Source organism: Chrysemys picta, chromosome 2, assembly GCF_011386835.1.
Source record: "Chrysemys picta bellii isolate R12L10 chromosome 2, ASM1138683v2, whole genome shotgun sequence".
In the NCBI taxonomy this organism is placed as follows: Eukaryota; Metazoa; Chordata; order Testudines; family Emydidae; genus Chrysemys; species Chrysemys picta.
Window position 1 is genome coordinate 220,306,487 of NC_088792.1, and position 14,931 is coordinate 220,321,417.

General features: G+C 39.7%; 1 protein-coding gene across 6 annotated transcripts in view; it reads left to right on the plus strand.

Annotated features, from left to right (window-relative positions):
- The window catches only part of SNTG1 (syntrophin gamma 1), a 790,136-nt gene that overhangs the window by 597,375 nt on the left and 177,830 nt on the right, over positions 1-14,931 (plus strand). For 4 of the 6 annotated variants that reach the window (XM_008168521.4, XM_042857030.2, XM_008168520.4 and 1 more), the window contains 3 exons: positions 3,298-3,400; positions 4,790-4,872; positions 7,809-7,895. The exons of 1 other annotated variant lie outside the window; for it this stretch is intronic. In XM_008168521.4, the coding sequence (XP_008166743.2) occupies positions 3,298-3,400; positions 4,790-4,872; positions 7,809-7,895 (273 nt within the window). The remainder of the gene's footprint in view (positions 1-3,297; positions 3,401-4,789; positions 4,873-7,808; positions 7,896-14,931) is intronic. One more of the 6 variants, XM_042857029.2, reaches the window with a different exon arrangement.

The window sequence follows — 14,931 nt, forward strand, 5'->3', positions numbered from 1 at the left end:
CAACCTCAATTCCCAAGGTGTTCATAACTCTGAGGTTCTACTGTACAATCCTTTCTAATAATAACCCCTTAATCTTTATGTTTAAGTGTCCGCTATTTTCAGGGAAGTAATGTTCTGTGAAGCCTAGAGCTAGGTGAAATTTTTTGCATGAAATTTTGTTTGATGAATAGTTTAATCTGTGAAAAATGCAGTTTTGGTTGTCCCAGAATTAGCCATAAATTTGACATGAAAAATTTTGGCCATTCAGAAAACAGCTGGAGGAGATGGTGGTACCAGTGCTCCTGCTGCTCGCTTCTTGTCAGTTTTAACCCACTGGTTAGGGAACTCACATGAGATCTGGGAGATCCAGTTTGAATCCCTGTCCTGGGATTCACAGACACAAAATTAACTTCTTAAATTTAAAAAAAAAAATAGATTTGGTTCAAACTGAACCAATTGTTTAATTTTTGTTCAGAACTGCCAACAAACAGAAAAATCAGTTATGCACTCATCACTATATGTAACACTCACTCGGTCAAATTACTTTTGAACTTGGCCCATCTCTTTTAGAACAGTATGGCAAAAAATTCATTTCCTGCGCTAGTGTTGAACTATCCTGGTATTTTACTAATGAATAGAATCAATCAATTAATAAAATAAAATAAAATAAAATAAAACTCCACAGAAAATGTTGACTTTTTATTGAAAAATCAAAAACCAATTTTTTTCAGCTGAAATTGAAAATAAATCGCTTCAGTGCCTCATGTGCTTATAGTTCTGTTTTGTTCTCCTCTATAGGTTGAGGTTCTTGGTTAAACTACATTTCCCATGACGCACCATGGTCTCTCCTCTTGGAGACAGAAAGAAGGGTATCATGGAAATCTCCTGGACACGTGAATTATGGGAGATGAAGTCTGGCTAAGGAGCTTGAAACATAAAGGAGAATGAGGACATGAGGCAACCAAACTACATATCCCTTGAACCCAGTGGCAGCATATGTGAATCAAAATATTTCAGCTTTCCAGTAGTCCAGTGTTTAGTTTTTGACAAAAAATCAAAATTTTCTACAGAAAGCAAACACTTTTCACAACAAATTTTGTTTAGTCAAAATGCCAGTTGTTTTGTTGAAAGCTAGATCTGCAAGGAAATTTTCAACCAGCCCTACTAGTGAGGATAGGGTTTTTTTTATGCTTTAATATTGTATTATGGCAAAGTTACAATGAACTATTAACAACACATCATATATTACAGATTCAAGATCGGGTTAATTTTCAAAGGACCAAGCTATAGATTCTGGCTTGCTGGTAGGGGAACCCTCCTTCTCTGAGTAAGCTAGAAAGGGTGGCCAGATTTTGAGGATTTTTTTTTTATACTGCCTGGAAGTTAAAAACCAGACAAATTCAAATTAGAAATGAGGCATAACCATGAGGATGATTAACCATTGGAACAAACTACCAAGGGAAGGGATGGATTCTCCATTTCTTCTTGTCTTCCATTCAAACGGGGTTGATATGCTTTAGTCACTCATAAGTTGTTGAGCTCAATGTATGTGTAACTGAGTGAAATTCTTTGGTCAGTGTTATACTGGAAGTCAGATGTGATGATCCAATGGTCCCTTCTGTTCTTAAAATCTATAATCTGTATTGACCCTATAGACAATTCATGTTACACTAGAAATGTGGCTTTTTACCTCTTAAATGAGCATTTTAAGGTGAGTTTCAGGAGTTCACTCCTCCCATGCGTGTCTTCCTGTTCTTTTATGCTGGTATGCAGCCCCTTCTCTGTTTCCCCTTCTCTCCTCACAATGGACACCAGCTGAATGATGGAATAAGGCCCACTCTTTCAGAGGGCAGTAACCCTTATCATGCATTGGCCACCTCTTCAGCAGGAAGCAAATTCTGAAGTCAATGCCTGGAAGTTTACACTTCCGGTTGTGACTGCTCTGAGTTGCCCACTACTACAGACAGAAGGAGGATAAGTCTTTTGTTCAGAGAGGGGAGGAGGAGGATTTCCATAGAGGGAGGCCCAGGGGACGTTCACAACTAGCTCTGCCTGGAAGTCTTGACCCAAGGGCTCTCTCCAATGGTTCCAGGCTGCCGTTTCCATCCCATTAGTGAGGAAATTGGCTAGCTAGTCCCAAGATGGGAAACATGTCAGAACTCAGAAATATTCTGTTGGTTAATGCATAGTTCGTGAATTGACAGTGTAATGGGGTGACAAACTCATTCTCGTGTATGTGTTTGTATAATCTTTTTTCATTTACAAAATGTCTACAATGACAGCACAACACAGTCACAAAGTCAGTTTTAGATACTGCATCTAATATGTTGTGATCCTACAATCATTGCTTCTGTATACACAGGGCCGGTGCAAGGAAGTTTCGCGCCCTAGGCGAAACTTCCACCTTGCGTTCCCCCCCCCCCAAGTCCTGCGGCAGCTCCCTGCCACCCCCCGCCCTGAGGCGCCCCCCCGCGGCAGCTCACCCACCCCCCTAAGGCGCCCCCCCTGCAGTGGCTCCCCCCCAGCTCACCTGTGCTCCGCCTCCTCCCCGAGCACGCCGCCCCTGCTCTAATTCTCCTCCCCTCCCAGGCTTGCAGCGCCAAACAGCTGATTGGCGCCGCAAGCCTGGGAGGCGGGAGAAGTGGAGCAGTGACGGCGTGCTCGGGGAGGGGGTGTAGAAGAGGTGAGCTGCGGTGGGGAGCCCTGCGGCAGCTCCTCACCCCCCCAGCCCAGGGAGCCGTGTGGCACCTCCCCACCCCAGCTCACCTCTGCTCCGCCTCCTCCCCGAGCACGCCGCTCCGGCTCTAATTCTCCTCCCAGGCTTGCGGCGCCAAACAGCTGATTGGCACTGCAAGCCTGGCAGGCGGGAGAATTGGAGCGGCGACCGCGAGATCGGGGAGGAACTCTGTAAAAAAAAAAAAATTGGGGGCACCGCTTTTTGGCGCCTCCAAATATTGGCTCCCTAGGCAACCGCCTAGTTTGCCTTAATGGTAGCACCAGCCCTGTGTTTACCCAGTGCTACAGGATGGGATTTACACACAATCCTGTAGATTTATGAGGAGCTCATGGAAGCTAGACAAATAAAATCTCTGTGCATTGATGGGAAAGATTTACAAAGTAGCACTTGATAAAAACAAATTTGTTTAAGGACACCGGAGAATGGACTGTGGTAGGTGTCATGGTTTTGGTTCTTTTTTTATATGTCATGTAGTAAGTCAGAGAGCAAATATGAGCTGTGAGAGAGAACTTGGGTTTTGTTTACAACTGTTACTGTCTTTTTAAAAAAATGTATTTATGCCTTCTATATTGAATCTTCAGGTTCAGGTTCTTCGGAATGCAGGAGAAGAAGTGACCCTAACAGTGTCCTTTCTGAAAAGAGCACCTGCTTTTCTCAAATTGCCTCTGAATGAAGATTGTGCGTGTAAGCATTTGTGATTAGCTAAAAGAAAATCCATTCATTGTTCATGTGAACCTCTGCTGTTAGTTTCCAAATTTCCTGTGCACTTTCAGTGATTGGCAGGAGCTATTTCAGTCAGTTTTGTGGCCTGAATATGAACTTTTAATATCACCAGGTGCTGTGTTGACATTCATTGCAAGCTAATGCTATCTTTGCTTCAGGCCATACTCTCAACTGGTGTGAATCAGCATAGCATTACTGAAATCAATAGGGCTACACCAGTTTACACAAGCTAAGGTTTGGGCCCAGAGTATTTAAAGATCCTTTTTTCAAACATACAATGGCATTGAAATTGGAACGGTTTATATATTCTAAATGTGAAACTGAGATTGCACATTTACATTTTAAGGTCTTATCTTCTCAATTTAAATTTCATTCAGGGGCTTTAGTGGAGATATACCTTTAATTGGAGATTAATACACTCTGAACTGAATAGTATTTTGTTTTAGTGCAACAGAATTTTAGTTGACTAACCCCAATGGGAATTTGAAAGAGATGTATAGAAGCAGCTGCCTGCTTCTAATTATAATAAATTATAATTGTTGGTATACCACTGTATATAGCTACAGTGTATCTGTGCCTGTGTATATGTGTGACTATGTCTTTATTCACCTCTGCTTTCCTTCAACTTCATTTTTTTCTGAAAGTGTGAAGATAATGTTTAGTTTTTAATTATGAGAACAAAAATATTTTTAGGTCTGAAACCTATTTTGTGTGTGTGTGTATGGATGTATGAAATCTATTCTAAAATATTTCAGTTTATTTGCATGAATTCATTGACCAATTCCTTATTTCTCACAAACTTTGAACAGGCAATGTTTTTGTTCACAAGTAGAACTGATCAAAATATTTTTGAAACTTTTTTCCATTGGAAAAAGTTGTCTTGTCAAAACAAAAATGTTCTGTGATACATTTCTGTTTCAGTGATCGTTTTGCAGGAAGGTTTCTCAGGTCCAGGAAGAACTCTCTTGCCTGCTTATTAGAGGGCACTAGCTGGAATGTACAGTGAAACAGAGTGGGGACTTGAACCCTCATATCCTAATCCACTTCCTTACTACTGGGCTAATCAGAGTGTGAATTATAAATAGCTAATGCTCACAGTAATACTTTGTGAAAAATCCATAGGTTGACTATTGTTCATGTCAGTTATTCATTGGCTAATTTTGAATAACAAACACATAAAAATCAGTCTGTGGATATTTCACGAATAAAAAGAGAAACAAACAAACTGTTGTCTGTGAATAGCTTAGTTGTACCCATGACAGTGCTTAGGACAAAAATGTAATTGTTTGAATATGATATCTAACATCATGTAATATGGGACAATGTTATATGCATGAATATTTTTGTTAGGTGTCCCTAGTGACCAAAGCAGTGGCACATCATCTCCCCTCTGTGACAGTGGTTTGCATCTCAACTACCATCCCAACAATACGGTAAGAGATTATTTTACTTTTCAGTGCTAACTCATCAATGAGCAACAGAGGGTCCCGTGGCACCTTTAAGACTAACAAAAGTATTGGAGCATAAGCTTTCGTGTGTGAATACCCGCTTCATCAGACGCAAGACGTCTGATGAAGTGGGCATTCACCCACAAAAGCTTATGCTCCAATACTTTTGTTAGTCTTAAAGGTGCCACAGGACCTTCTGTTGCTTTTTACAGATTCAGACTAACACGGCTACCCCTCTGATACTTGTCATCAATGAGGTGATAGATGACATCCCAGACGAGGCATGAAAAAATATCTACAAAGATGGGGGTCACCTAAATAACACTGGATTTAGTTGGTGAATAAGAGTTTCTCTTTAGTTTTGAATATACCTGTAACATTTTTGACTCCTCCTATTCTGAGGCATCCTCTATTGATTTTCAATTAAACTTGTCTGAATGTATTAACTGCTAGGAACCACTTTTCATTTTTTCTGCCTCTTTTTGAAGAGTAACTGCCAAAGAAACAACATGCAGCATGGTATGATTAACATGAGACACATACAGAATATAATTGAATGTCAGTGTTGTATATTTAGTGAAGTGGATCTGGCAGCTGTTCCATTGCTGCCTTAATCAGCTACTAGTGAGAAAACAGATATTTTTAAATTAGAGAGCATTCTTATGGCATATTTGTATAATCAATTCATTTGTGCTCCTTGCATTTCAAATGCTTCTTAAAAAGTAAGGGTAAGAAAACTTTCAAAGTCACTCCGGATGCTGCTGAACTATTAAATAATTACAGCTGGTTGGGAATTTGTCAATTAATTGGTTTTCACCGGAAAATGCTGATTTGTCACTATTGAAGCTTTTCGAAGGAAAAGGTTCATTGTGACAATTTTCCTGGTTTTGAAAAAAAAATTGAAAAAAGTTTGAAACTGTCAAAACATCCCATTTTGACATTGTTGAAACATAAACATTCTGATTGGGGGTCAAAATGATTTTTCATTTCAAAATTTATAGGAAAAAATAAAAATTGAAATTAAACTTTTTGAAATTATTGAAATGAAATGTTTCATTGACACAATCCATTTTTTTCCCCCAGACTCCCCTCCCCACAATCATGTTTTCAAATTCCCAAGGAGTGGGCAAGCAGTTTCCAAGCTCTAAAAGTAATCCCACAAAACATACACAGCATATATAAGAGAGAACATTTTCAGTATTTACTTTGTATTTATATTTTAACACATCAAAATAGAGCCTATACCTTGAAAATAATTAAAAATACTACTGAATTCTGCACCCCTCCCCAAGAAAGCAAACCAACCACCTTATTCCACATAAAAGAAACGTCGCCCAAAATAACATTTCCCCATCTCATCTCTCTTGTTAAGCCTGAAACATAGATATCTGTCTCTTGGCCCCTTACACTGAGCTAAGTGGGGTGTGGAAGAGAGCTGCTGAGCCAAGGAGAAACCACTGATTACAGAAAGCAGTTAAGTAAAATCTTCTCCCTTCTACAGAAACCTCTTTGTGACTCACCAGTGCAGAAAATGGGACACGGACGGGAACGGTGGTGATAATGAGGCAAATTCTCAATTTGAGGTCAATGAAGCTATGACAATTTATACCAGCTGAGTGTCTGGCCCTATGTGTGTACTTAATAATTCTGTGACGAGATTGAGTGCTCAGAAAGCCAAGGTGTGAATGTACAGCACTCTAGCCTGCCGCACATGCTATGGACCCTGCTACTGCACACTAAAAGTTCTATAGTGCAGTCTGACATACTGCTATTTCAACCTGAAGTACATCAAGGCATACTAGAGAATGATTAGTGTACAGTACCAGAGTCCACATGGCCTGTCAGTGAGCAACAGGCTACAGCCCTGTACATTCACACCCTAGCTTGCTGTGCACTGACTTTGTAGCCAAGTCAACTGAGCTTACATTTGGTGACATTAGTAATTAGAGCTAGGTAAACTTACTCAAATAAAATAAGAACTCTTCTGGACCTTCTCCCAAACCTTCAATTGAACTCAAACCATGCTTTCGTTGTCACTTCTAAAAACTCATTTTCTGGTACAATCAAATGAAGATTTTCTTTCATAAAGTGGAATATTTAAGTGTACCATTTTGCCTGTTTCTTAAAAGGGGTGTAGTTTAAATTTCATTAATTAGCATCACAAATTCTAATCGAAAGTGATAGTATAATGGCAAACTGTCATTTTAAGATGAAAATCTACAGATAAATATTCAGATTAATATTCAGAAATACCTCTGGAGAGTATGGTACACTTTCTTCGCAATGTAGGAAAAGACTTTAACACATGAATATAAGATGTTTTTTTTTAAATGCAGGAAAAAACAAAGTGATGGTCACATTATACAGTCCTGGAAGGTGGTATTTGACATGTAATACTCTTTTTTATATGTATCAAACAACTCCTAGGTGGGCTTCTTATGATCAGCAAGAACTTCCACCTGGAATTATCCATTATAACTCATACAGGATATTACCAGTAATGTTATAAACCACTACATATGCAATAAAATATCACAGTTTGACTTGGAAAGATAAGTGCTTAAGAGTACTCCATCCTAGAGCCACAATCAGCTGGACTCTGACTTCACTGGGTCTCTGCACTGACAAAAAAGGCTGCCTCCATGGATCAGACTTCAGGATCAGGTCTTAGTGGTCGTCAAAGAATATTAAAAAATACATTCATAAGTAAATGTTGGTAACTTTGCTCCACTGCTATTTGAGTAGATTCCATTATGTGATTTGCAAGTTTTTGGATAACTTCCAGTTCATAAAAAATGTTTAATAATTTGTGAAAATACTTGTGAAATTTTTTGGATTTATATTAATTCAGAAATGTATACTAGGAGGTATTTGCTATTCACCATTCATTATCTGTTATTCTCCCATGTAAAATCTTACAGCTGCGTAATCAGGGAGCAGAAAAAATTCCTTGTGACAGACCACAAATCATGAATATTCTAACTGAATCATTACTGCACAACATAAAGGTGAACATTTTTGCCCAATTTTGCCCATTTTTAAATTTGATAAATATTTATCAATAACAAATGAATGGGGGAAGGGTTACATTTTCAACAAACATTATTAACAATAAATAATTAAACCTAATCATGTCTAGGATGAAACTTTGGTTGTATGGTACCAAAATAACTGCAGTCTAATTTCAACCAGAGGTTTTCATAGAATATTTGTGCTGCATCCAACTGTGAAATTATTTTGGAGAGTAAAATAATAAAACTTTATATAATATGTTTGTTTTTAAAATATGGTTTAAATGAGCTTTTTTCACATGTGTTGAATGGAATGCCATTTGATGGTACATCACAACTAATGAAGGGTGAATGTCAAAAACCCAGTGGTTCAGAGAACCACCTTAGATATTACATCTTCGTCCCACTCACTTCTACCTATGAAACTGGGAAAGAGATTTTTTTTTGTGCTTATTTTTTTTTATTGATGTTTTTAAATTTTAAAAAATGACAAATACAAAAAGATACATAACTTATACATTCTAGCACCCTTTTTCTCAACTGGGTGGAAATTGAATGTGCATTAGTACATATGATTTCCCCTGCGTGTCTCCTTGGCTCCTTTTTTTGTGCAATGGACAAAAATAAGGTACCTATAGTGTCAGTTGTATGAAGGGTCTGGGCTAGCCTAGCTAAGAAGTACCATTTTCATCCTCACCATCATACAAAAGTATCTATATAGTGTAGGGCTCTCAAATAATTAACAAAAATTAATTGCAATTAATCATGCAATTAAAAAATTATGATTAAACATGCAGTTAAACAATAACAGAATACAATTTATTTAAACATTTTTGGATATTTTCTACATTTTCAAATATGTTGATTTCAATTACAACACAAAATTCAAAGTGTACAGTGCTCACCTTATATTTACTTTTTATTACAAATGTTTGCAATGGTGGCCAAAGCATGGAAGGAGCTTACAAATGTTTAGCTTATATGGCACATAAACCTTGCAACGCTGGCTATAAAAGTGCCATGCAAATGCATTTTCTCACTTTCAGATGACATTGTAAATAAGAAGTGGGCAGCATTATCTCCCGTAAATGTAAACAAACTTGTTTGTCTTAGCGATTGGCTGAACGAGAAGTAGGACTGAGTGGACGTGTAGGCTCTAAAGTTTTACACTTGGGTTTTTTTTTAGTGCAATTATGTAAACAAAAAAATCTACATTTGTAAGTTGCACTTTCATAATAAAGAGATTGCTCTACAGTACTTGTATGAGGTGAACTGAAAAATACTATTTCTTTTGTTTATCATTGTACAGTGCAAGTATTTGTAATGAAAATAATATAAAGTGAGTACTGGAAACTATGTATTCTGTGTTGTAATTGAAATCAATATATTTGAAAATGTAGAAAAAAATCCAAAAATATTTAAATTTCAGTTGGTATTCTATTATTGTTTAACAGTATGATTAAAACTGTGATTAACTGCATTAATTTTTTTAATCCCAATTAATTGTTTTAGTTAATTGCATGAGTTAACTGCAGTTAATTGACAGCCCCTGTGTGGGACAACCCAGATTTGCAAATTGGAAACAAACCTGTAATTTGTAAAAGCTGGCTGAGCAAAGGGCATCATATGGATTTCCCAGTTACTCAATTATGAGGGCTTTGCCTCTGTGCTAACACCAGAGGTGAAAGTGGGCCGGTATGGGCTGGTATGGTGTACCAGTAAGAAGTGGCCACCGGTACAAGCCCGTACACAGTAGATATTAAAGTGCTGCCGTGGCAGCGCTTTAACATCGCTGCCCCTTTTGCCCCTCCTGCCACTGATGGGAGGGGCAAAAGGGGCAGATGCCCCGGGGCCTGGTGATTTAAAAGGGTCTGGGGCTCGGCTGCCACTGCTGCTACCACGGCAGTGGCCGGAGCCCCAGGCAGCGTGGGCCAGGCAGTGCAGAAGGGCTGGCTGGGGGAGGCTGACCCCCAGCCCCGCCCCTTCTGCCTGAGGCCCCGCCCCTTCTGGGGCCCCGGAGATGGGCCCCTGTGCTGGTAAGTCTTTTATGTTACTTTCACCCCTGGCTAACACTAAAGTAGCACTAGGACCTGCACCTGAATGGAGAGGCAGTACTTACAACTAGGATACATGCTAACATGTCAATTTGGCCCCAATGCCCTAGAACTGCCAGAGACTCCAGAGCTACTGGGAACTTTTAGAAGTGTTTCATAAACTCCCCAGGCCCATGTCCACTATAAATGCTCTCTGAATAAAGAGGAGTTCGGTTATTCTGAAGTTATTTATGAAAGTATGGGAAGGGGATTTATCACAGCCTTTACAGGAATCCCATTTGCAGAGCATATTATGTAATGTAAAAATACCTCTGTGGATAGGCTATGCTTGATACAACAAAAGATATTATTTAAAATGTATTGGACAATATAAAGGTTGCACAAGATACAGACCTTCCTTGATACTCATGCTATGGGACTGTACAACAGTCAGGTAGCTGTGGAAAAGGACAAAAGTTAAAATGGTCCTGACTTCAACAGCCAAACCTCTGCTGAAAATTATATCCTGGGATATTTACCTGCTAAACTTGGCTTAATTCTGCAACAAACACTTTGGTTCTTGAGGTCTGCAATGATCACCAAGCGCATGATTTTATAAAAATGGAAGAGAAGACTTATGCCCAGAATAGACCAGTTCTATTCAAACCTCTCTGAGTTAGCAGCTAAAGAAGGAATAATTTATTGCATAGAGATCCATTATATGCGATTTAACTCTTGGAGTCCAGCTGTTTGAAGTCTCTGAGTGGTTAAATGCCTCCTGGTGGTGAGGGGTGGAGCTGAGCTAAGCAGGGAACATCAACGACTTAGATATTGGCATAGAAAGTACACTTATTAAGTTTGCGGATGATACCAAACTGGGAGGGATTGCAACTGCTTTGGAGGACAGGGTCATAATTCAAAATGATCTGGACAAATTGGAGAAATGGTCTGAGTTAAACAGGATGAAGTTTAACAAAGACAAATGCAAAGTGCTCCACTTAGGAAGAAAAAATCAGTTTCACACATACAGAATGAGAAGAGACTGTCTAGGAAGGAGTACGGCAGAAAGGGATCTAGGGGTTATAGTGGACCACAAGCTAAATATGAGTCAACAGTGTGATGCTATTGCAAAAAAAGCAAACATGATTCTGGGATGTATTAACAGGTGTGTTGTGAGCAAGACACGAAAAGTCATTCTTCCGATCTACTCTGCTCTGGTTAGGCCTCAGATGGAGTATTGTGTCCAGTTCTGGGCACCGCATTTCAAAAAAGATGTGGAGAAATTGGAAAGGGTCCAGAGAAGAGCAACAAGAATGATTAAAGGTCTTGAGAACATGACCTATGAAGGAAGACTGAAAGAATTGGGTTTGTTTAGTTTGGAAAAGAGAAGACTGAGAGGGGACATGATAGCAGTTTTCAGGTATTTAAAAGCGTATCATAAGGAGGAGGGAGAAAACTTGTTCACCTTAGCCTCTAAGGATAGAACAAGAAGCAATGGGTTTAAACTGCAGCAAGGGAAGTCTAGATTGGACATTAGGAAAAAGTTCCTAACTGTCTGGGTGGTTAAACACTGGAATAAATTGCCTAGGGAGGTTGTGGAATCTCCATCTCTGGAGATATTTAAGAGTAGGTTAGATAAATGTCTATCAGGGATGATCTAGACAGTATTTGGTCCTTCCATGCGGGCAGGGGACTGGACTCGATGACCTCTCAAGGTCCCTTCCAGTCCTAGAATCTATGAATCTATGAATTAGTCCACCTTCTATGGGGAATAGGGGTTGTATAATTTGGATGGCCTCCACCTCATCAGAAGGGGAATCAATCTCCTCAGGGACAGGTTGGTTAGAGTAGTCAGGAGGGCATAAGAATGGCCATACTGAGTCAGACCAAAGGTCCATCTAGCCCAGTATCCTGTCTTCCGACAGTGGACAGTGGCTGATGACCCAGAGGGAATTAACAGAGCTGGTAATCGTCAAGTGGTCCATCCTGTTACCCATTCCCAGCTTCTGGCAAACAGAGGCTAGGGACACCACCCCTGCCCATCCTGGTTAATAGCCATTGATGGACCTATCCTCCATGAATTTATCTAGTTCTTTTTTGAACCATGTTATAATCTTGGCTTTCGCAACATCCTCTGGCAGAGTTCCACAGACTGTGCGTTGTGTGAAAAAATACTTCCTTTTGTTTGTTTTAAACCTCATGCCCATTAATTTCATTTGGTGACCCCTGGTTCTTGTGTTATGAGAAAGAGTAAATAACACTTCTTTATTTACTTTCTTCAGACCAGTCATGATTTTATAGACCTCAAGCATAACCCCCCTTAGTTGTCTCTTTTCCAAGTTGAAAAGTCTTATTAATCTCGTCTCATACGGAAGTATGCATAGATTTATACCTACTATATAATGCAGCACCCACCTGGTTAAACTGTTTAATATGAATGCTGATGTAAAATCATTTTTTATTTGCCTAGTACAGTTGTCAGTAAAGCACAGTGATATTCCAGGGACTATTTATCATGACATAAGAAAGGCCATGATGGGTCAGATCACCGGTCCATCTAGCCCAGCATCCTGTCTTCCACAAGTGGCCAGTGCCAGGTGCTTCAGAGGGAGTGAACAGAGCAGATAATCATCAAGTGATCCATCCCGTCACCCTGTGCTGCACTAATTATGTCACAGGCTTATTCATTGCTGAAATATGTAGACGAGACCCTTGTTTAAAACGTATCTACATCTTGCAAAAAGATTTGGTAGGCCTGCAACTTTTCATTAATTAAAAAAAGGGAAGGAGAAATGACATCAATGAAAACATGTAGAATGCTGTTTTCTGTCATTTACACATACTTAAATCTTTCAAGCTCGGCTTCACTTGCAAGCATCACAGAATAATAATCATATTGGTTTATTTTTTAAAAAAGTATTTTACAGGATACTAAGACATGCAAATCAAGATTGGCATATTGTCATATAGTTAGCTTGTGGGCAGGTCTTAAACTCACCTCATACAGAAGCCGTTCCATACCCCTAATAACACAGCTTTATAGCCAGAATGCTTCTGAAATAAATGTAGTCAAATGTTACTAATTCTGGGTCACTGAGAACGAAAATGATGCTTAAAATTGTTGATTGGCTCTAGTTTTCAAGATATGCTATTGGGTCAATATATACGACCCTTGACTTGGGAATGGCAGAGGATAAGTAAGTTATAAAGGGAAGGGATCTCAATTTAAACCAGAAATGACTAAAATACATCTTTGATTGGATCTATGAATAAATCTATGACTGGGTTTGGACAGTACTTGCTTTTTAGGCAAAACAATGAATGATGCAATCTGAAGCTGATATTGCATCATACATGATATGAATTGCATCATGTTATTCCTAGAAGTCATGGATGATGCAATCATAACGAAGCTTACATCACTCTGCTGAACAAATTGCCTTACATCAGCTCTAGAAATCATACAGTGTCGTGCTCTCTTATTTGTCAGTGTTTGATTTTGCAAAGGGACACATTTCTGTTTAGCCAAAGTGAGCAGAGATGCCTCGTACTTGTGTGAACAGTGCAGATAACTTCTGCTTTGTTTGTGGTGAAGTGACTTTTGCATCACAAAAGCGCAGTATAACCACTATGGTTAAGAAAGCCTATCACCTTTATTCTGGCTGCAAAATTGGAGATCAGGACAAGAGGTGGGCCCCACACATATGTTGCAACACTTGTGCAACAAATCTTCGCCAGTGGTTGAACAGGAAAAGGAAATCTATGCCTTTTGCAGTGCCAATGATTTGGAGAGAGCCAACAGATCATACCAGCAATTGTTACTTCTGCATGATGCCTCCAGTTGGGAAAGGTGTGTCAAAGAAGAAAAAGTGGACTGTGCATTATCCAAACATTCCATCAGCTATACGCCCAGTACCCTATAGAGAAGGACTGCCGGTTCCTGATGCACCAGAATCATTCTCACTTGAGTCAGACGAGGAAGAGGAAGAGGATGAAACTTCTGGTCCTGAACCATCAATGTCACAGGACCCACATTTTCTCCCATCCTCCTCCTCTGAACCACACCTCATAACACAAGGTGAACTGAATGACCTTGTCAGGGATTTGGAACTACCCGAGAGTAAGGCAGAGCTGTTGGGCTCCAGACTACAGCAATGGAATCTCCTGGCAGGTGATGTTAGGGTTTCCATGTTCCGTGACCGTCAAAAGGATCTTGTCCCATTCTTCTTCATGGAAGGTGATCTTGTAGCCTGCAACAACATTGATGGTGTGATGGCAGCCCTCAACATCGTTCACGATCCAGATGAGTGGAGACAGTTCATTGATTCATCGAAGACGAGTCTTAAAGCTGTTTTACTGCATAATGGCAATGTTTTGCCATCAATTCCAGTTGGTCATGCAGTCCATATGAAGGAAACCAATGACAACATAAAACAACTTCTGAGGTGCATAAACTATGACCAACATCAGTGGCAGCTTTGTGGCAATTTGAAGGTTGTTGCTCTCTTGCTTGGTCTGCAGGCTGGATACACAAAGTACTGCTGTTTTGTCTGCGAATGGGATAGTCATGCAAGAGATTCCCACTACACCAAGAAAGATTGGCCACTCCGACAGTCATTGGAGCCTGGGAGGAGAAGTGTTCAGCATCCACCACTTGTTGAATCAAGGAAGATTTTGTTACCACCCTTACACATCAAGCTGGGTCTGATGAAGAACTTTGTCAAGGCCATTGACAAAACACAAGCAGCTTTCAAGTACCTCCGTGGAAAATTTCCAAGGTTAAGTGAAGCTAAGATAAAGGAAGGTGTCTTTGTTGGTTCTCAGATTTGTGAACTTCTTTGAGATGATGCATTTGACCATGCACTGCGTGGCAAGGAAAAGACGGCATGGAAAGCTTTCCAGTTAGTGGCAATAAATTTTTGCAGAAACAACAAGGCAGACAACTACGGGTTGTTGGTGGAAAACCTCCTCAAGGCATACAAAAGTCTTGGTTGCAACAT